Genomic DNA, 21,230 nt, shown 5'->3' with positions numbered 1-21,230 from the left:
GAGCCTCCTTGTGTCCCTCTGGATCCGCCCCAGCAGCTCCAGGGGCTCCCTGAGCTGGGGGCGGCTCTGCAGGGGGGGTCTCACCTGGGATGGGATGGGATTGATGGGATGGGATGGGATGGGATGGGATGGGATGGGATGGGATGGGATGGGATGGGATGGGATGGGATGGGATGGGATGGGATGGGATGGGATGAAAGGGGGATGGAAGATGACGGTGGCAGAGGGCTGGGGAGCAGAAGAGACACGGAGAGGGGATGGGCTGCAGGAGAGGACAGCGCCGGGGTCCCGCTGTCCCCCCAGCCGGGGCAGCGCCAGAGGGGGCGGCTCCTCGGGGCGTGTCCCCTCCCGTGTCCCCTCCCGTGTCCCCTCCCGTGTCCCCTCCCGTGTCCCCTCCCCTCGCCGTCCGCAGTGCCGCCGCCGGAGCCGCGCAGCGCGGCCGTGCGCGGGGAGCGGCCCCGGAGCCCGGGACCCCCGAACCCGGGACCCCGGCCCAGGTAAGGGGGCACCAGGGGTCCCCGGGCGCGGCAGCGGGGATGGATCAGGAGCGCCGCGGGCTCCGCAGGGACCGGGATGGGGATGGGGATGCGGCTCTGGGGGTCGGGATGCTCTCCGGGGCTGCTCCTCGCCCCCGCACCCCGGGGAAAGTTGCGGCACCCGGAGGGTGACATCCCCACGCCGCGGTGTCGCCCGTGGGTGGCAGCGGGTCCCCGGCGGGGCGCGGGGCTGGCAGCGCCCGTGGCTGCGGGGCTCTGGGTGCTGCCGCTCGTCCCGGCCGTGTGCGGACAACTTTGAAGCGTGTTGGGCATTTGCGGGGGATGAACCCCCCAAAATTGTCTTGTTACCCCGTCCCCGGTGGGAGCTGCGGGGGCACCAAGGCTGAGCCCCTTCCCAGAATCCTGGCAGCGGGGGGATGTGGGGAGAGCCCTGACCCTGCTGCTGGGACATTTTGGGGTGCTCTGCTCCCTGCTGGGGCTCTGCAAGGGCGTCGCTGCCCGGCCGGGGCGGCCCGCGGGCTCTGGCAGCGCTGCTCCTTTCCCAGCATGGACCAAAGCGATGGAAACGGCTCCAAAAACCTTTCTGGAGTAGCCTGGAGCCTCCTTGAGGCAAAACCACCTCGGGAATGAGGCTGAGGCTGCTGGAAGATGTCGCTCCCAGGACTGGGTTCTTCCAGAAAAGGCACCTGAATCTGTTCTTGCTGGTGTCTTTCTAATAACTCTGGTTATAAGCTGGAGCAGCGATTTGTCTTTGTGTGGTGATGAGCACTCCTTCATTTCCCTGCTCTGAGCAGAGGCAGCTGCCCCGGCCGTGCCTCTGCTCTGGGCTCGGGCCATGCCACGCTGCTCCCGGGATCCTGGGGGTGTGTGTGGGTCAGCCTGATCCCCCCTCCCCATGAGGCTGCAAGAAAAAAAAAACAAAAAACAAAAAAACCAAAACAAACAAAAAAAAAAGAGATAAGGCTTCCAAACACGGCCAGTTGGCTCCGGGGATGCAGAGATGAGAACAGATGAACCATTTGCTTTAATTACTGGTATCAAAAGCCCAGGCTGCAGCTTAGCCTGAAAATAAATATTGTTAATGTTGTGACACTGGGCTCTATTTGATGATGCATCATTCATCCGGGAGCGATTGAGCGAGCTGCGAGCTGCTGCTGCTGCTGGAGGGCTGACTCAGACCTGCCTCGGGGGTTCCGTGGGGAGGGCTCAGCCCGGAGCCCTGGGGCTGATCCCGGAGCCGTGGGGCTGATCCCAGAGCTGTGGGGCTGATCCCGGAGCCGTGGGGCTGATCCCGGAGCCGTGGGGCTGATCCCGGAGCCCTGGAGCCCATCCCGGAGCCCCGGGGCTCATCCCGGAGCCCATCCCGGAGCCCCGGGCTCATCCCGGAGCCCATCCCGGAGCCCCGGGCTCAGCCCCACTGGCGGCCCCGGAGCCGCTGTCGCATCCCGCGGCAGGGCAGCTCCTCAGCAGCCTCGGGCAGCGCTGTGGCACCGCCGGGCGATGCGCTGGGCGCTGCCGGCCGTCACCTGCAGGGTGGGAACCCAGGAATGCCAGCCCCGCTATTCCTGCTCGCCTGCAAACCCCGTCCCCTGCTCGGAGCCGCCTCCAGCTCCTCTCCCTGATCCTTCACATTCCCCTCGCCCTGCCCGGCTCTGCCAAAAGCGTTTTTTGGTGTGGATCCCCCTTTGTCAGCGAGGGTGACAGCCCGGAGCCCACTGCGGGGCTCTGCGCGGGGTGGAATATTCCCAGCTGCTGGAAAACTGCTGCGAGTTCGGAGGGACTTGTGGCGGGGGTGACAACGGCGGTGGCAGCAGCGGTGACCCCTGGGCCAGCTCGCTGGTGGCCCCGGCTCGGTGCCCTGCTGCCGCCCGCAGCCCGGTGACGCTGTCACTGCAGTCGCTGCTAATTAGCGCTGAGAGTAATGAACCGCTCCAGGTGGTCCCAGCCGAGCCCGCAAGGGCTGGGAGGGAGGGATGGAGGGATGGAGAGAGGGATGGAGGGATGAAGGGATGGAGGAAGGGAGGGAGGGATGGAGGGAGGGATGGAGGGAGGGGGCTCCGCTTCCCCAGGCCGGGCTGATGAATTCCCCCGCCTTCCTCAGGCCGGGGAGTGGCTGCGGGTGAGGCCGCGCTGGTTGATAAAAGGTTCCCGGTGGGGGCAGCGATTCCCTTCTCCAGCCCTGGCAGGTTTGGATGCAGCGCTCTAGGTCTGGCTCCGCGAAACCAGGTACGGAGGGGGTGCGGGGAGGAGAGAACGGGGAAAAGCGGGAGCCCAGGGCGTGCCAGGCTGGTGCAGACCCTGAGCTGGTGGCTGCCTGCTCCTCCTGCCCGTGCCCTCGGGGATGCTCACACTCCCCACAGCCCCTCTTGGCTCCTCTGCCCCAGCCTGGGGACGCCACCCCCGCTGTCCTGTGGGTGACACCACAGCCCTCCGCCACCCCTGGGGCACCTCGTGGGGACTGTCACCCTCCCCTGGCAGCCAGCAGGACCTGCCACCACCGAGCTCCCCCAGCTGCTGCTCCCCAGCCTTTCCCGGGGCCGCCCCTCCCGCTGTCGCTGTTCGAGGGTCCCTGCTGGAATTCTGGTGGCTCCGGCCACGCTCCCTGTCCCTGGCATCGAGGGTGCCATGTGCCCGAGCCGTGCAGGGATCTTCCCGTTGCTAAGCAGCTCCTGAGGAGCGATGGCAGCCCCGGGGTGGGCTCAGACCTCACCTGGATCTGCCCCCGGGGCACAGTTGGATACACCCAGGAGTGGTTGTTTATTTATTTACTTTTTTTTTTGGCCGTTGTCTTTCCTGTAATTAATCAAGGGGAGTAAATCCTTGTGACAGCACCCTAACGGTGTTTGGTTTGAGAGGGAGCTGCTGGAGGAAATGTCAACGTGCTGCTTAAATAAAATTGACTGAGTGCTGCTCAGCTGCCTTGGGACGCAGCTTCGTCTGGAGGATGACGGGGGGCTGGGAATTCAGGGGGAGTGGAATGAAGGCAGCTCTCAGCACCTTGTGGGAATTTAAAGGCAGCAGTGCCATTACCAAGCCAAAAGGAGCTGGTGTTCCCAAAGACTCCCAGTGGCTGTGGTGTGGATTCAACTGGAGGGCACTGGAGGCATCGCTTTGCTTTTCCTGTCACTGTCACCTGTGGGCTGTGGCTGTCACACTGAGCTTTAATTAACTAATTAGCACCACACTGAGCAGGGAGGTTGTGGGGCTGCTGCTCCCTGCGAGGGTTTGGTGTGGAGCTGAAGGAGGAGGTGACCCCAGGGATGTGACTCTGGGTCCTTCCCAAAAGCTGCATCCCCAGGGACCCTCAGCTCCCGTGGGGCAGTCGAGGGTCTGATCCCCCACCGCGGCTGTTGGAGGATGTGGGAGCACACGGGGCGTGCTGCCGTGGCTGTGTCACCTGGGGTGACACCTCTGGGGCTGTCCTGTCCCTTGCCCAGGCGTCCTGGAGGAGCTCCAGCCCCAGCTGAGCTCTGCCTCCCTCCCTCCTGCTTTGACAGGAGAGCCTGGGGCTGCTCCCTCAGCACCATCCCTTGGGCAGCTTGCCCAATTTTGCCCGAACTTTCTAAAGGAATTTGCACGTGGGATGAGACAAATGCTGGAATTTTGGGCCTGGAGGGAGTTTGGGTGTGTGGGACCCTCCGGGGCTGGGCTGTCCTCCTGCCCCTCCCTGTCACCTGCTGATCACCTTGCAGTGTTCCATCGCTGCTCCTGCCGGTGTTTTGGGGGATATTTTCCCTTTCCACCCTTCTGCAGGTAAATCCAGCAGTACCAAATCCTGCCTGGAGCCAGGGGACCCTGAGGACCTGCTGCCTCTCCTGCAGCCCTGAGAGTGCTCCACAGGGAATGGTGTGGGGTGTGCAGTGGGCAGAGTCCTTTTCCTGGGAAGGGACAAGCCTGGATGTGGGGTGTGGTGTCTCTGCCAGGTGTCTGGGCAGGATTTGGAATTCCCTGTGGTTTTCAGCCCTTCCTGGGGGCCAGGCAAGGAGCAGGGCAGGATCTGCTGCTGGTGGACTTGGGAGATGGCTGGAAACGTCCCCAGGAGGGGTTTCCAACCAAACTTGGTGGTTTGGGATGTGTGCCCTGAGTGGTGAGGAGACAATTCCACCCTGGCTCATCCCAGCTTTGGCATTTGCTCCTCACACTGCTCATTTGGGGGGGGTCTCTGTGGGTCCTTGCCACCCCAAAATGAGCCCCATCAGGCAATTCCATCCTCATCCCCTATTTCCCATCCCTGGCTCCAGCTGTGGAGAACAAACCCACTCTGGTGCCAACGTGCAAACCCCACCATCCCAACAGAGAATCAGGTTGGATCCACTCCACTTCCCAACCTCCTGCTTGCTGATGACACCCAATAATCTCCACTTGGCACCAGGGCAGCAGCTTGGGCTGGTTGGTGGGGTCTGGCTGCTGCTCCGTGTCCCAGGTGAGTGAACGGTGCCCAAAATCTGCATTTTTCCACCCAGATTAATCACATCAGGCTTTGTCAATGGAAAAATTACCTCATCATTGGCACTGGCAGGTGGTGAGAGCAGCAGACTTATTCAATATTTAAGAAAGCTGCATTGCAGAGCTCAGGAGGCTGGAGGGAGAAATAGGTTGCCTGTGTCAGTGTCTGCTGCTGGAGACAATCTCTGCAGGCATCGGCTGGCAAGCGTGGAGCTCGCTGCAAAAATCTCACCCTTTCCCTGGGAGCTTGGGAAAGATGGGATTTTCTCTGTTCTCCCCGGGTTTGGCATTCCCAGGTGGCTCGAGGGGTGCCCTTTGTGCCCGGCTCCCTGCAGGTGTCCAGCCTGGGGTGGCTCCGGTCCCTGCAGCGCCCTGGGGTGGGATGGGCTCATTCCACGGGCATCCCGCTGCCTTCCCAGCCCTCCCACGGCTGCTGGAGGGTGAATGGGACCTGCCAGCTCCTGGCACTGCCCCTGCTGGCTGCTGGCACTGCCCCTGCCAGGTTTGGGTGCTGGAGGTGAGCCCAGGAGTGAGAGGAACCCACGGGAGGTGTCCAATCCCATTTCATTAAAGCATGGCCGGGTCCCCGGGCTCTGTCACAGCAGCAATGGAGCAGCGTGGCTGGAGTCATGTGGCCCCTCCTCAAGGCCAGGAATTGAGACCTCACTGCTGTTCCTTGCTGTGGTGCACTGGTTTGTTTGGTTGTTGCTTTGCGCTGGGTGATTGGGAATTTGCACAGAGTGGTTTTTATATTGCACTGTATAGGTTATGTTATATCACGTGGGTTGTTATCCCTTTCTCCATCACATGGTGTTCCCTCACCCACCCCAGTACCCCTGGTGGTCCCTGCCTGGGTGAAGAGACCCTCCCCTCCCCTCTCCTCACTGTATCCCACTGGCTGTGGGCCTGTTCCTCTGTCCCCAATATAAAATTCCCCTGCCACCAGGGAACGCCCTCTTTATCCCATGGGTTTGTCCACCTGGTGTGGAACAAAGGAGAAAAAAGGAGAACATTTCCCACGTGGAGAGGAGCACTTCTCAATCTTTTACTTTGTCTGTGAATGATCCTGTGGGCCCAGGAGTGAGAGGGACCCACGGGAGGTGTCCAGTCCCGTTTCATTAAAGCCTGGCCAGGTCCCCGGGCTCTGTCACAGCAGCAATGGAGCAGCGTGACTGGAGTCATGTGGCCCTTCCTCAAGGCCAGGAATTAAGACCTCACTGCTATTCCTGGCTCTGCCCGGGACGTGCCGCCCCGGCGCCGGCGGGAGCTGCCAGCATCCCTCGGAACACCTCGGGATGAGGCAGCTCCTCCCATCCCCACCGGCACCGGGGCAGCAGATCCGGGACCCTTCGGGGGCAGCCAAACCCTGGAAGGTCTTGGCACCCTCCTAGGTTGGGATATTTCCGTTTCATTAAGGAAATGCTGCTGCATCCCATCGATCCCCGCTTGGATGGCCACATCCTGGTGCCCAGGAGCCAGGATCTGGCAGAGGGGAGGGGAAGAGCCACCCTGAGCTGTTATTTTGTTCTCTCCCATGTGCTAAAAATGCTGGAAGAAGCATTAGGGCAAGCGGGGGTAGTTGCTGGAAGTAATGCAAAGTAGATTTTCCAAATCTATTATTTATAGGTGGAGAAAGGGATTGTGTATTCCTCCAGGAGCAGCAAAAGCAGAACAGAACACTCGTGGCCTCGCTCTTATTAGCACAAAGTTCCATTTGGACAAGAGTTTTCCTTCCTGATCCCTCTTGGCTGGGAAAAAACAGGGATTTTCCCCAGCTGAAGGGTTGGGGTGGACATTCCTGCCCCGAGTGACCTTGGGACAGTCCCTTCCCCACCTGCATCTCCCCAAAACTGGGTGGTGGCATCGTGGTGCTGCCCTTGCTCCCTGCTCAGTCTGTGCCCACCCCGGGACCCCCGGGATGTTTCATTCCCAGCGGGAATTCCGTGCTGCACTGCGGATTGTGGAGGTGGTGGGGGGGACTGAAATGAACAATTTCCTTCGTTAAGTGACCTTGTTAATCAGAGCCTTCTGCTTTGGCACGGGAACAGCGCTGTGTGAACCAGCAGAGCACTAATTACACACGTGCTCCGCTTCTCCTGCTTTTCCAAAAATACTTTTTTACATCCCCAACTTTTCCATGAAGCCAAGGTGAGCCTCAAGCCTCCACAAATCCTCAGGGAGTGATGAGAAACTCCTGCAGAGCATTTTTTCTTTCTTTCTTTCTTTTTTTTTTTTTTTTTTTGGGAAAGTTGGGTGTTTTTTCCTGGCTTGGAGCTGGGACAGTTGTGCAAGCTCCCATTTTCCATCATTTCCTCGGTATAATCTCCCCAGTTTCTCTGCTGGAGTTTTGCTGGAGCTGCTTTGTGCCCTACAAAGGTTCATTTACCAGTGTGGGCAGAGCTCTGGTCCTGCTGGGATGCTGATTTTGGGACCTGCTGGGATGAGGGGAACTGAGAGGTCCCTTCCAGGCAGGGAGGAATCCAAGGCAGCGTCATCCCAGGGCAGCAGGGTGGGGAGGTGAATGATCCATTGGCTGGGAGCAGCCTGCTTGTCCATGGCTGGACTCTGCAGAGGCGTTTTTTGTGAATTTTTTAGCTCTGCTGCAGGCAAATCTATCAAATCCCTGCTTTTCCCTCAGATGAGGTGATGGATGAATGGATCCATTCATCCCCATCCCCCTGCACTGGGTAGGAGCAGTGGCTGGAGGGGCAAAACCCCTCAAGAAATGGGAATAAAGCAACAATCAGGCTGTGGATTTGACATCCATTGGTATTTTAAGGAGAAGGGTTTGAAGAACCCTCTCTGGATGAACCTTTGGAGAGGAGTGGACAGACCCTCCTCTTTGAGTCCTGGTGCTCTGTTTTCCCTCCTGGATCCACTTGGTAAAAATTCAGTAAATCAAAACGGAAAAGGAGGAGGTCTTTGGTTTTGTTTTGTTTTTTTCCCAGAGGGAATGTGGTGTGGGAAAGGACAGCGAGGCATGCTGGAATTTGGGGAGAAAGTTTCCTTGTTCGCAGATGTTTCTCTGGAATGGATCCCCCTCTTCCCTCCTGCCTCTGAAGCCTCGTAATTAATGTGAGGCTGGGGCTTCATTAATTACATCCAGGCTGTGCTGCCCTCCTGGGAAGGAGGTGACTGGAGGCTCCTGTGTCTCAACATCCAGACCAAAGTGACATTCCTGCTCCAAACCCTCTTAATCCCCCGAACAAATCCTTTCCCAGCGTGACTTTTAGGGATTTTTTTTTTTCCCTACAGCCTGGCTGGAATCTCCACTTCTTCACGGGCGCCTGGGAGCAGAGCGGCTGAAGTCCCTGCTGTGCCACGCCGGTGACACCCCGAGGGGCTCTGGTGTCCCCAGCCTGGTGCCCCTCGGCGGGCGATGACCGACGCGGTGCTGGGCAGCTCCTCGGACCCGTGGATGTGCCCCAGTGACAGGACCATGTCCCTCCGAGCCAGGTGACAGCAGGGCACAGGCACGGCCCCGGCGTGGCTGGGGACACCGCTGTTCCCCGTGGGGACACCGGGAGGTGCTTCGGTGCTGTTGCACGGGGACGTTTTGCTGGGTTTGCTCCTCAACGCCCTGGGGACAAAGTGTGCAGGGACTTGGGGCTGTCCCTGTGTCCTGTCACTGTGGTGCCACTCTGGAGCACGTCTCCAGCCTGGATTGGGGCTGGGTTTGGTGCCTGGAGGTTTGGAGTTGCTCTTTCCATGGGGAGGGACCAGGAGTTGGGGACTGTCACCCTGAGGGGGGAGGTGTCACTGGCTGGGCTCTCCTCGTCCCTGCTCTCTCCTGATCCTCATTCCCTCTCTTTCCCTGTGCTTCCCAGCAGTGAGAAGGAGCAGTGAGTATCTTTTATTTTTCACTTATTCCTCTTTTCCTGCTGCTTTGATGGTCTGGGAACAGGAAAAAAAAAAAACAACTGGGTTTTGATGCAAAAAAAATTAAGTTTGGGAAGTGTCACACGGGGTTTTAACGAACTTAAGGCTCAAAGCCATGTGGGTCTGTTAATCCAGAGGGGAAAAGAGCCAGGAAAGGTCTTTGGATGAGCAGGAAGGTGAGGAAGGTTTGCTTTTTGCACCCCTGAGTGGCAGACGTTACCCTGTCACCAGGTTAGCACTGCCTGACACCCAGGCTGGGAGAGAGGATCTTTGGGAATGATGTTAGAGGGACAAACACTCCCATGTCTGGAGAAATGTTCCCAAAAAAAAAGCCACCCACTCCTGTGCCACCACCCCGGTCCCGTGGCTGCCAGGCAGACCTGGAGCTCCAGGGTCCCAAAGGAAACGTGTGAATAATGGGAATGGTTCTGAAAAGGAGTTCTCCCTCTGTGTGAAACCAATATTCCCACATGAAACCCCCTAAAAAGGGAGATCAGAGCTCCCAGCCAAGGGTGGGGGCTCACTGCAGGCTGGATGGGGTCTGGAGGATGGGGAAGTGGGGAGGTAGGCTGGGTTTGAGGTCTGGAGGATGGGGAGGTGGACTGGATTTGGGGTCTGGAGGATGGGGAAGTAGGATGGGTTTGGGGTCTGGGAAGGTGGGCTGAGTTTGGGGTCTGGGGTCTGGGGAGGTGGGCTGGATTTGGAGTCTGAAGGATGAAGAGATAGGCTGTGTTTGGGGTTTGGAGGATGGGGAGGTGGGTTGGATTTGGGATCTGGAGGATGAGGAGATAGGCTGAGTTTGGGGTCTGGAGGATGGAGAGATGGGCTGGGTTAGGGGTTTGGGGCCTGGGGAGGCGGGCTGGGTTTGGGGTTTGGAGAATGGGAAGGAAGGCTGGGTTTGGGGTTTGGACAATGGGAAGGAGGGCTGGGTTGGGTTTTGGGTCGGTGCCTGGGCACAGCCGGGCTGGGGACGGACCCGTGGCCACCTCCCTGTCCCCGCTGTCCCCGCAGGCCCCCGGTGGGATGGGCGGCACAGCCCGAGCGGCAGCGCAAGGGCGAGGAGCTGACGGATGAGGAGAAGGAAATCATCAACCGGGTGATCGCCCGCGCCGAGAAGATGGAGGAGATGGAGCAGGAGCGCATCGGGTAAGGCGGGCTGTGACACCGAGGGACACAGCGGGGACACAGCGGGGACACAGGGACCCCGGGGCCGCACAGGAGGCTCTGCTTGGCTGCTTTCCTGGGCAGCAGCCTCTGCACTGCGGTGCTGCTCCTGGAAGGAGCCTGCGGGGATCTTTGGGCCCCGGCCAGGAGGAACCTGGGAGGGAGCGGCTCTGGGAGCCTCGGGGGGCTGCAGCCTTCTGCTCTCATCCCGAGTTTTTTTTCAGTGGAAAAGGGATCATTGGCAGCACTTGTCCAGCGCTGAGCCAGGGCGTGGTTTGGTGCTGTTGTGGGATGGGTGAATCCCGCTCTGGAAGGAGCTGGGTGAGGCTCAGGAGGGCTGAGTGGTGCTCCCCCAGGGCTGTGATGCTCGGGTTTGCCAGGCTGGCTCTGCCAGGGAGGCAGTGATGGTGTGGCTGGCCCTCAGCTGGCCAGGCGGCTTCAGGGAGCTGCTCGTGGAAATCCTGATTTTCTGGGATTTTTCTGTTCTGGGTCCTGGGGTCCCCAGCACCACTGGTGCCTCATTTTTCACCAGGGGCATTCCCAGTGCCCGTGTTTCCTTTCCTGCCAGGTGAAACGAGCTAAGGGCGAGGTATCCATCCCCTTCCTCTGCTGGGAATGGTTTTCCAGAGGGAATCTCCATGATCCCGTTGGAATCTCCATAATCCTGTTTTCCTGACAGAGGAGCACTTTCTTCTCACTGAGTTTAAGCATCCACTGCTCCTTTTTTTCTTTTCCCAGCAGGGAAAACACTCAGCCCCAGGCAGAAGCCACACTCCCCACTGCTTTGGGAAGTGCCACGTTCCCTCTCACAGCTCATGGACAACTTGCTGTCCCTTAAAAATTAGGCTGCTCTGGCTGTGGAGAAAATTTATTTCCTCATTTTCCAGCAATCCTTGCTTAGGATTTGAACATCCTGGGAAGGTTTTGCCTCTCCAGGGACTGCTCTCCCTGCCTGGGCTCGCTCCTGCCCCGTGGATGTGCTGTTCCCTGGGGCTGGGCATCACTTTGCACCCCTTCTCGGCTCTTTGGCAGAAGCCAGGTGAGAGCTGCTCTCTCTGAGCGGGTGATTCACGCCCAGGAAGAGCTCACAAACAGCTTTCCCTGGCTTTCCCCTTCCCCAGCCCGGTAAGAATTCCTTGGATGAGCGCTAAATCATCCTGGGGAGAGGTTTATTTTGTACAGCTGTTTTCCAGCCCTTCCCTTTGGCGAGCCGGGGGAGGTTTGCTCATCCTCATTCATGAAAAGCCGGGCGGAGGGGCTGGGAGCCGGGAATTCTGGCGGATGTGCAGCCGCAGCTGATTCCCCTCCTGCGAGGAGGAGGAGGAGGAGGAGGCGTAGCGGGAGCCGTGCCAGCCCCTTTGTGTTTGTTGGCTTGCACGACAAGAGCTGTAGGATGTTCAGCCCCGGGAATGTGGGACAGCGGTTGGATCAGCCTCGCAGGGAGTCGGGAATCATCGGTTCGGGAGCGGCTCGGGTGTTATCCAGGATAGCTCGCTCTGTTATAATAAATATATTATCAGAAATAATCCGGGTTTGCCAGGCTGGCCCTGGCAGGGAGGCTGTGATGGTGTGGCTGGCCCTCGGCTGGCCAGGCTCTTTAGGGAGCTGCTCATGGAAAGCCTGATTTTCTGGGATTTTCTGGGGTTTTTTTTCTATTCCTGTAAAGGGAAAAATTAATCCATTAAAACTCACCCAGAGAAGCCCCATTCCTGGAAGTGTCCAGCAACCTGGGATAGTGGAAGGTGTCCCTGCCCATGCCAGGGGTCCTTCCCAACCCAAACCATTCCATAATTCCATGAAAACCCTGTTTTTGGTTAATATAAGGAATAGCTGACACGGAGTGAGATTCCAGAGGGGGAATATGTGGTGAATACTTGGATTTGCCTCAATAAGTGGAGGTGTTTGAGGGATTCATTTGAGCTTTACACCCAATCCTTGAGGAATCCTGAATCCCACAACCAGGGCTGTGGATGAAGCTCCTCGTGCCTCAAACCCTCCCCAATTTTTTGCCCTCCATCTCCTGTACCCTCCACCCCACCAGCCCCATGTCTCGGGAACAAATCGATGCCTCCTGTCGAGCTGTTGTTTGTGGAGTTGGACTTGGTGTCAAACCCAGCTCAGACTAATCCTGTGAGGGAGTATTTTTAGCTCTGAGGGTGGATGGATCCCGTGGGATGCGTGAGCTGGGTGCTGATGAGGCCTGGAGGACAGGGACGCTTGGCGTGGGGGGGGTTTTGTGTCTCGTGGCTCGGAGAAGGACAGGAGGAGCTGGAACCATCCTGAGCATGACACAGCAGGAGCTGCCGGGTGATCGGGGTCTTCCTGTGGGGTGAGGGACACGGGGCTGGAAGTTTTGGGGAAAAGGGATCATCCACATGGGCAGGGTGGATCCGTTCTTGTCTGTGCTTGGGGGGCTCTGTGGTGGCTCTGGTGGCACTTGGGTGGCACTCTCCAGCTGCAATCCACGAGGATCCAGCTCTCCAGCTGCCACAGGAGCACCTGCAGGCACTAATTGACTCCGTTCTGCCTCTCTAATTGGGGGCCATCAATAACCCAGCCAGGCTGCTCACTGCCTAATGAGCTCCAGCAGCTCCTGGCACTGAGGGAAGAGCTGAAACCATCCCAAGGTGGCAGTGGGTATTTCTGGAGAGCACGGAGCTGGCTGTCCCAGAGGGAAGGTGACAGCTGGCTGCTGGCTCTGGCCGTGGCCCTGTGGTCCCCTCTGGACGTGCAGTGGCCTGGCTGTGTCCCCCTGGGCCCCACCTTTGCTCCAAGAGGAGCAGCAGGATTGGATTTTCATTTAACTGGGCTGCTCATGGCACAGGGATAACGCAGGGGCAGATGGAAGTCCCTGGGGATTAAATCATTAACCTCAGTGGCAGGGGAGCTGTCTGGGGACCACAGCCTGCCATCTTCATCCCTGTGTGCAGACAGCACAGAGGTAAAACTCAGGCTCAGGGCAGGGCAGGGAGGTTACTGGAGACACTGGGAGCCTCTCCTGGGGTGCCAATTTCTGGAGGAGATGAGGTTCAGTCATGAGCAGGGGACAGCTTGTGCTGCTGGAGATTTTGGGGGGGTTTGGTTGAGCTTTCCCCTCCAAAAAACCCACCCTCTCTTATTTCCAAGACTGCAAAAATTCCCAGCCTGCTGTAGCACGTTCAGCAAGCCCCTGGATGAGCATGGGATGGGATTTTTGGAAAAACTCTGTGGGTCTTCCCTCTGTGGGTGAGGGCTCAGCCTGGAAAAGCCCCAGTAGTATTTTACCTTTAGCTCCCTGCCCACTTGGAGGGGAGGAAAATTGCTTCTCATTTCTCATCCCAATTTTAATTATGTTTCCCTTAATCTGGAGCTTGGCTGCTTTTCTTGTCCCTTTTCCACCAGGAAAATGAGCTTTAATTTAATATTCATCCCTTTAAGGCACACGATTTCCCCACGGAGACGAGGCTGGGCTTCATTCTGGAGGCTCTTGGTGACCTCCTTTGTGTTGAACTGGAATTTTTTCGCCATGGATGTGGTGGCTGAGCCCTGCTGCTTCCTGCAAGGCCCTGAGGAGCACGTGGATCATGGTGGCCTGGATCAGGTCCTTCCTCATGGATCAGGTCCTTCCCCATGGATCAGGTCCTTCCTCATGGATCAGGTCCTTCCCCATGGATCAGATCCTTCCCCATGGATCAGGTCCTTTTCCCACCCTTTTTGCTGCATTAAAAATCCTCCCTGCCACAATTTAAAGCTCATTAAGGACACCTTGGCCATTCATTTCTGCAGTGCTGATGAATATTTAAACACAGCACACTCCTGCTCTGTTGTTAAGCCTCATTTCCTGGGATCATCAGCGCTTCATTCTGGTCACTCTGTCCCTCTTCCCACCCCTCTTCTCCTGCTGCAATGCTGAGAATTCCATGGAATCCTCATTTAGGTTGGGAAAGGCTTCTAAAGCCACAGAATCCAAGCCTAAACCCAGCTCTGCCAGAGCCACCACGGGCTCTGTCCCACCCAGGACTGAGGGATCCCCCATCCCTGCGGGATCCTTTTCCTGCCATGGACCACGGGGAATGTTTGGATGTGCTCCAGGGCTCCAGGGATGTCCCCACTGCCCACTTCCCCCTCCCAAACCCCATTCCTGGGGCTGGGCTGATTTTTTTAACAATTGGGAGGATATTTCCTGGGGAGTTGAAGTGCAGATCATGGGGAGGAAGGTGCTGCTGGAGCGGGGAAGGCAGAGGGATGAGCTGGAGGCAGGTTGTGTGCAATGAAAGTGAGGAGAAATGATCTCCAGTGGAGAGAAAAGCTTTTGGGAAGGCAGAAATCTCATTCCTGGTGAGGGCAGGGCTTCCCTTGGTTATTAATGGGAGAAGGGGATGGATTTGGATCTCTGGAGATGCTGGATGGAGCTGGAAACAAACCTGGGTGCTTTTTTTTTCTCCCAGTTGTTGCCTTTATCAGGAGCTTCTCAGCCCAGGGGTCTGGGCACAACTCCCCCTTTCTGCCTGCCAGGTTCACACCAGGACTTTAAATTGAACTTTTTCTACAGTTCTCTCCCAGCAGCGTTTGAGTCATGGGGAGAAAAAAAAATAAAAAAGAGCCCAATTTCTCCCTCTTGAATGGATTTAATTAGGGAAATGTACTTGGCTTGCAAGTGGTGCCACAGGTGTGTCCTGGCTGCTGAGCTCCTCCAGCAGTTCAAAAATCCCACTTAAGGAGCAGCTCGTGGTAAATGAGAGCCTGGCAGAGATTTTTGCAGCTAAATAATGAATCTCTTGAAATGCAAAGGCTTTTTCCTCTTTTTTGCTTTTTTTTTTTTTTTCCCTCCCTTTGATTGTGCCATTTGTTCCAGTTTCTATAATAAGTTTGTTTGGGCTTGCAGATTTCCAACTGGAAGCTGCTTTGCTTGGAGCTCCTGCAGCTCAGAGGGAGGAACTGCAGGGGACATGGGGTTTGTCCATGAATAAAAGAGAGGCTTTTTCCCCCAAAATGTTCCCCCTTGGTGAGGTGGGTGTTGATAAAATCTGGCTGTTGTGGGGATCATGCATTCCATGGGATGTGGGCTGGGGTTAATTGCTTTTAAACAACGCTTGGGGAGCAGCCAGGATCCAGGTTTTGATTGGAATTGCTGGCTGGGTGTTTGTGGGGTGGTGCAGCTCTGCTGGGGTCTCTGGGATTTCTGTGTTTGCCACAGGCCCTGGAGCTTGGGGAGGCACCAGGGGTGGGTGGTGGCTCCAGAGCTGGGTGATTCTCTAGGGAGGAACCACCTGTGGATGGGAAGGGCAGGGATGGACCACGGCACCTCTCAAGTGAACCCCAGCATGGTTTGGGTTGGAAGGATCTCAAATCTCCCCTCATTCCACGGGCAGGGACACTTTCCACCAGCCCAGGCTGCTCCAGGCCCCATCCCACACTGGAGCAGGGAGCTTCTCCCTGCGGTGGGAAAGCACAAATCCCCTGGCTGTGTTCTGAGGGTGCTGTTTGTCAGCACCAGGATGAGAACCAGGATTGCTGCATTTCGAGCCCCCGGTGCTGGCGGGAACTCGTGATCTCTCCCATCTGCTGTCTGGTGACACCAGAGCTGTGAAAACAGAGCCTTGTGCCCACTGCTGGCTCTGTCTGGCTCCGCTGCTGCCCACCCAGCCCAGCTTCCAGCTGGGAGCAGGCTGCGGGTTCATCTGGAAGTGGCAGGAGGCGGCTCGGCAGCCCAGCGGGATCGGCCCCGCGTGGGGAGCAGTGGGAGACTCCTGGCTGGGTTTTGGCACAGCTGAGGTGTTAACGTGGCTTTGCTTGGATAATTTTTGGAGTTATGGATCCACATGCCTGAGCATGGCTGGGGTTGGTGGCTTTGAGATGTCCCCGTGGACTGCAGTGAAGCCTTTTTGGGCTGTCATGTCCTAAAATGCTTCATTTTGGGAAGAAATTCCTCCCTGGGAGGGTGGTGAGGCCCTGGCACAGGTTGCCCATCCCTGGAAGAGTCCAAGGCCAGGCTGGAACAGCCTGGTCTAGTGGGAGGTGTCCCTGCCCATGGCAGAGGTGGAACTGGATGATTTTAAGGTTCCTCCAAACCAAAACCATCCCATGCTCGTAAAATTTCCCCTCCTCGTGCTGCTGTTTGTTCTTTTATTCAACTTTTCCCCACGGAGCCCATGGAATTCTGGCTGTCCAACACACAGGGCGTGTGCAGGGAACCTGTGGATGGTTTATGAGCATTTCAGAGGCCCTGGCAGCCGAGTCACCATGAATGTGAAGCTGTCACCCCTCGTGGGAAAAGCCTTTCCAACACCCGGCGGTTTTTTTTCTGCCGCGGCTCCGTCAGATTTGGGTCAGGCTGCCACAGGGGGCTGCTCCCTCCGGTGGGCTCGGGTCTCCTCCTCCCTTTCTTCATTCCTTCCTCACTGAATGACATAAATAATGCAGTTTTTTCCCCTTGCTGTGCTATTTTTAGGGCCAGGATTCTGGGTTAGCTGAGCGCACGACGCCGACGCCAGCTCCCGGCTGCTCGCAGCTCCTTCCTGCCTTCCAAACTCCTTCAGCCCATGCTGCCTTTCCAAAACTTCCTCAGCTGGTTTTGTTCTTTGACTTTTTATTTACCTTCGCAGGTGTGTTTTCACAGCCTGACCTCCAGTGGGCTTTCATGCCAATGCAAGAATTTCCATCAAATATACACATTTGTATATTCTTTTTCCTCAAATAATAACAAAATTAATTAATGAATTAACTCAATCCTCATTAGAGGCCTTCCAGGCTCTCCTCCTTCAGCTCTTCATGATCAGCTGCCGGGACTGGGTGGAAATGTTTCTATTTAGGGACAAGTTGCTCCATGCAAAGCTGCTGCCTTGGGTGGATTTTCCATGTCCACGGAGCTGGGGCTGGTGCCACCTCTCTGGCAGCATCCCTGGAAGTTGATATTGTGCCATATGAACCTGTTGGAATTTTATTTCCTGCTGGGATGTGCTTTTGTCCCGTAGCTGGAAAGGGAGAGGCTCCGTGGGGAGCGACACCTGGAAAAGGAACAGCCAGGCCCAAGGCCTTGGCTGCCCTGGGAGCGGGGCCTGCCCCGTGTCCTGCCCTTTTCCTGGCACTCCCTGTGCCCTTGCTGATGTCCCTGTGCCCTGTGGCAGGCGCCTGATGACCCGGCTGGAGGACATGCGCCGCAGCGTGCTGGGGGACGGCGTCAACCGCTGCATCCTCTGCGGGGAGCAGCTGGGCACCAGGGGCTCCGCCTGCGTCGTCTGCGAGGACTGCAAGAAGGTGAGACCCCCCCCCCAAGCTGAGGCAACCCCCCCGAGCCCCAAAAACCCCCCCAGCCCGGGGACACTGTGGATTTTGGGTGCCTGTTTCCATAGCCCGGCACCCCCAGGGTGGTTGTGCAGGAAAAGCTCTCATTGAGGTGTTGGGGACATTTTGGTGGCACCGGTGTCACTCAGATCTTTGTTCTGCCCTCAGAACGTGTGCACCAAGTGCGGGGTGCAGACCACCAACAACCGGCCCCAGGCCATCTGGCTCTGCAAGATCTGCAGCGAGCAGCGGGAGGTGCGTGTGGCCCCTGTCCCCTCTGTCCCCTCTGTCCCCACCCCAGACCTCTGAGACTGACCAACTCAACCTCCCAGGAGCCTCCAGCACCACCCAGCCTCGCCCAGTGGCTGTTTGAGCGTGGTTCTTACAGGATGGTTTTGTTTTCTACACAAAATGAGCTTTTATTTCACGAAAACAGAGGTTTGGGGCTCCAAGGGGCTGCTGTGGGCAGAGATTGGCTGCTGCGGCATGAGCTGGGGAGTTAATTGATTAATTAATTAGTGGGTGGGCATGTGGGGTCTCTGGAGGAAGCCCAGGGTGGCGTGAAGCCCTGAGAGGCCCCACCCTGCTCCCGCAGGTGTGGAAACGCTCCGGTGCCTGGTTCTTCAAGGGTTTGCCCAAGCAGATGCTGCCACAGCAGATGCCCGTCAGCAAGAAGGGACCCCAAACCCCGAGCGAGCCCCGCCCGGCCGAGCCGCCCGCCCCGGACCCCAAAATCCCCTCCAGGGCACCCACACGAGGTAGGTGACAGCAGGGGCTGTCCCCCAGCACTGCCAGCGAGGCTCTGGGCTCCTTCCCATCCTCAGCAAGGGAAAATTCTGGGGAAAAAGCATCCGGAGCAGTCGTGGGCTGCTGCCCGTGTGCTGGAGGGGGTAGCAATGGAGCCTGGGGAGGTTTTATCCAGGATTTCCAGGCGGGGGTGGGTGGGCTTACAGGAGACCCTCGAACAAAGGGGATCAGGTCCCGGCTGAGGGTTTGGGACGTGGGGATGGGGAAGGCTTGAAAAAATACGGATAAAATAGGGAAATTGTGGGAAACAGTGGCAGCACGTCCCAGGATGGGGTTGGGGGTGCGTGGGCTGCAGCTTCACCCCCTCTCGCTCTGTTTGTGCCCCCAAGGCCAGGCGGATGCCGAGGACACCGAGGGTAAGCACCGGCCTCTGTCCCCTCCCTGTGCCGAGCCCTGTCCCTGCTGCCTCCTCCTCTTCCCAAGGCGTTTTCCCACCCAGTTCCCCCCCGGGATGCTGCGGCAGGATCTCTCCTTGCTGCTGCCGCCCACCCTGCGGGGGGCCCGGGTTATTCCAGGGCTTCCCCACCTCCCGCACACGCCGTTCCCGAGCCGCCTCCGTGGGTGCTGGCTCCTGCTGGGAGGGGCAAGTGTTTTTTGGGATTTTTTTCCTGGTTATTTAACCATAAATCCTTGGAAAACCTCCCGGGGAAAGTTTAGGAGGCTTGTGGGGGCTTGTGCCGGTCTGTGGGGGATGGAGCAGCCCAGCCTTGCGCGGTGCACGGGAGGCAGAGCAGGGTGAGGATGCAGCAGTGGCTTGTTCTGGTTATTCCTTGCACCCTCCGGCACTTCCCGTGGTGGAATCATTCAATTTGGAAGAGCCCTCAAAGCCCATGGAGTTCAACCATTCCTCCAGCACTGCCAAGGCCACACTGACCCAGGTCCCCAAGGGCCACATCCACGCTTGCTGTTAAATCCCCCCGCAGGGATGGGGACTTCTGGGCTGCTGTGTCAGGGCTGGACAATCCTCCCAGTGAAGAAATTTTCCCTAATATCCAACCTAAACCTCCCCAGGCATAACCTGAGGCCATTTCCTCTTGTCCTGTTGCTTCTTGCCTGGGAGAAGAGCCCGACCCCCACGTGGCTCCTGCCAGGGAGATGTGGAGAGTGAGGGGGTCTCCCTGGGAGTTCATTTTGGGTAACAGCCCCCAGTTTCACACTTCCACAATGGGATGCCAAGGGGATGAGGATCCCTGATCCTCCTCCAACACTGTCTGCTCCTCATTTGGGTGATCATTAAGTTGGGAGCAGCGCAGTGGCTGCAAACCCTCCTTTCCCTTGGCTCCGTGGAAGAGGCAAAGAGGGACTGGGGGGACAGATCCCGCCTGGAATGGTCCCCTCCATCCCACCCTTCCTTTAGCCCAGGTTCTGATGGTAGCCCCAGCTGATGATCTCCCTCTTCCCGTGCAGCAGCAGTCGGGGAAAGCACTTAATTAAGGCAATTTAATCACGGTGCCGTTAAACCTCCCAGCCCCACGGGCAGCTTTTATTAATCCAGGGCTCCTGGAGTCGGGAAGGCTTTGCCAGCTCCGCACGTCCCTGCCGGTGCTCAGCATGCTCCTGCCGTGCCCACGGTTTTCCTACAGCTCCCTTGGAAAATTATTTATTGCACGGCTCTCTCTGCACCACGGGGCTCCTGCTCCTGGATGCTCATTTCCCCCGCTCCCTGCTCTTCAGCATTCCCGGCGTTTTTCCCTCTCTCCCTCCTCCTTTCCCCCCCACAATCTGTTGAGTTCCGCTTTGTCCTCGCGCCCGGTGACCCTGAGAGCCCGGCCAAGGAGAAACAGCCCATTTATGTCACGGCAAAGATTTATCCCTGGCGTCTCCAGCAGCAGCCAGGTGAGCGCCGAGACCTTTCCCGTCACGTCCGTGGGGTCGCAATTCATCACCCCGGAGCGCTGGGCTGGGATTTATCCGCTGGGTGATGGAAGCAGAGGCAGCTGCCACGGCTGTCTCCCTAATAAATGGGAGATGATCAGCAGAAGGAAAATAGGATCCCCCCTCCCAACCCCAGGAATGTGGAGCTGTGGTGCCATCAGGGGTCTGAAGGGTGCTGAGGACCAGGAGATGGATACCTCAGGCCTTGTTTTCCCATGGGACTCGTGTGTCCTTGGGGATTTCCTGAGCAGGTTTGACGGTGCAGAGCCCTCCTGCCGCAGTGCCCGGAGCTCGCAGGTGCTGCTGCAGTGGCCGTGCCATTGTCCCCCCGCTGCTGGCACCCAGGCCGGGGACGGCAGCTCGCTTCTCCAGCCTCACTGCTCCTTTCTCCCTCTCCCTGCAGGCACCGACGGCACAGCGGCCGCCCGGGCGAGCCGCAAAGCGGCCGAGGGCCGGCCGGGTCCGTGCGGCAGCGAGGACAGCGCTGGGGACAGCGACAGCCGCGACCACGCTGCGGAGAGCGGGGCCAGCAGGAGCCCCGGTGAGCGCGGCGCTGCTCCCGCATCCCGGGACGGACAGATGGGGGGACACAAAGCCGGGTGCTCTCTGTGACTGTGCCCCGCTCCTTGCAGGTGTGAAGAGAACCAGCTCCGTGCAGGGCCAGCGGCCGCCCCCGCCGGCCAGCGCCGCGGGATCCGCCCCGGCAGCCGCAGGTAGGATGCGGTGGGAGCCCCGGGGACACCCCGCGGGCAGCGACCGCGGCTCGGCAGGGTGGGAGCGGGCACCGGGGGATGCCGCAGGCGGTGATGCCGCCCACCTCTGTCTCCCCAGCGCCGGCGGCCGCAGCGGCGAGGCCGGGTGCCGGGGGTCCCGCCCGCTTCCCGGAGAGACAAGGTAACCCCGGGCGGGCTGCGGGGGGCCGGGGGCAGCGCGGGCCGGGGGATAACGGGGTCCCTCCCGCAGCGAGCCCCCCGGAGCCGGCCCGCGGCGCCGCCAGGGAGGAGCGGGCAGGGGGCTCTGCCGTGCCCCCCGGCAGGGAGGAGAGGCCGGCCTGGCAGCCCCCCGCCGCCACCCAGCCCCCGCCCGCAGCCGCGGCCCCGCAGCGGCAGCAGCCCCGCGAGGAGGAGGAGGAGGATGCCAACAGCTACGACTCGGATGAAGGCAGTATGTAGCCTCGGAAGGGAGGGAGGGAGTTTCTTTGGGAAATGTGGGGTTTGGAGGAGGTTGCTGGGTGGGCGTGACTGGCGTTGGAAGGCGGTGGGTGTCCAGCAGGGAAAGTCCTTGGGGAATGGTGCTTCC

General features: G+C 58.6%; 1 protein-coding gene across 5 annotated transcripts in view; it reads left to right on the top strand.

The window, feature by feature from the left end:
- Positions 1 to 352: 352 nt before the first annotated feature.
- Positions 353 to 21,230, top strand: part of RPH3A (rabphilin 3A) — a 30,110-nt gene continuing 9,232 nt past the window's right edge. For 2 of the 5 annotated variants that reach the window (XM_064392166.1, XM_064392164.1), the window contains exons 1-12: positions 353 to 497; positions 8,199 to 8,399; positions 8,771 to 8,785; positions 9,834 to 9,968; positions 17,093 to 17,222; positions 17,418 to 17,504; positions 17,845 to 18,007; positions 18,386 to 18,412; positions 20,335 to 20,472; positions 20,564 to 20,644; positions 20,763 to 20,825; positions 20,895 to 21,095. In XM_064392166.1, the coding sequence (XP_064248236.1) occupies positions 8,323 to 8,399; positions 8,771 to 8,785; positions 9,834 to 9,968; positions 17,093 to 17,222; positions 17,418 to 17,504; positions 17,845 to 18,007; positions 18,386 to 18,412; positions 20,335 to 20,472; positions 20,564 to 20,644; positions 20,763 to 20,825; positions 20,895 to 21,095 (1,117 nt within the window). In that variant the 5' untranslated portion in view covers positions 353 to 497; positions 8,199 to 8,322. Of the gene's footprint in view, positions 498 to 2,598; positions 2,724 to 8,198; positions 8,400 to 8,770; positions 8,786 to 9,833; positions 9,969 to 17,092; positions 17,223 to 17,417; positions 17,505 to 17,844; positions 18,008 to 18,385; positions 18,413 to 20,334; positions 20,473 to 20,563; positions 20,645 to 20,762; positions 20,826 to 20,894; positions 21,096 to 21,230 lie in introns of all 5 variants that reach the window. The other 3 variants (XM_064392165.1, XM_064392167.1, XM_064392169.1) reach the window with 3 other exon arrangements.

The sequence above is a fragment of the Passer domesticus genome, chromosome 17, assembly GCF_036417665.1.
Source record: "Passer domesticus isolate bPasDom1 chromosome 17, bPasDom1.hap1, whole genome shotgun sequence".
Taxonomy (NCBI): domain Eukaryota; kingdom Metazoa; phylum Chordata; class Aves; order Passeriformes; family Passeridae; genus Passer; species Passer domesticus.
Note: the sequence above shows the minus strand (reverse complement) of the source record. Positions and strands in the feature narration are given on the sequence as shown.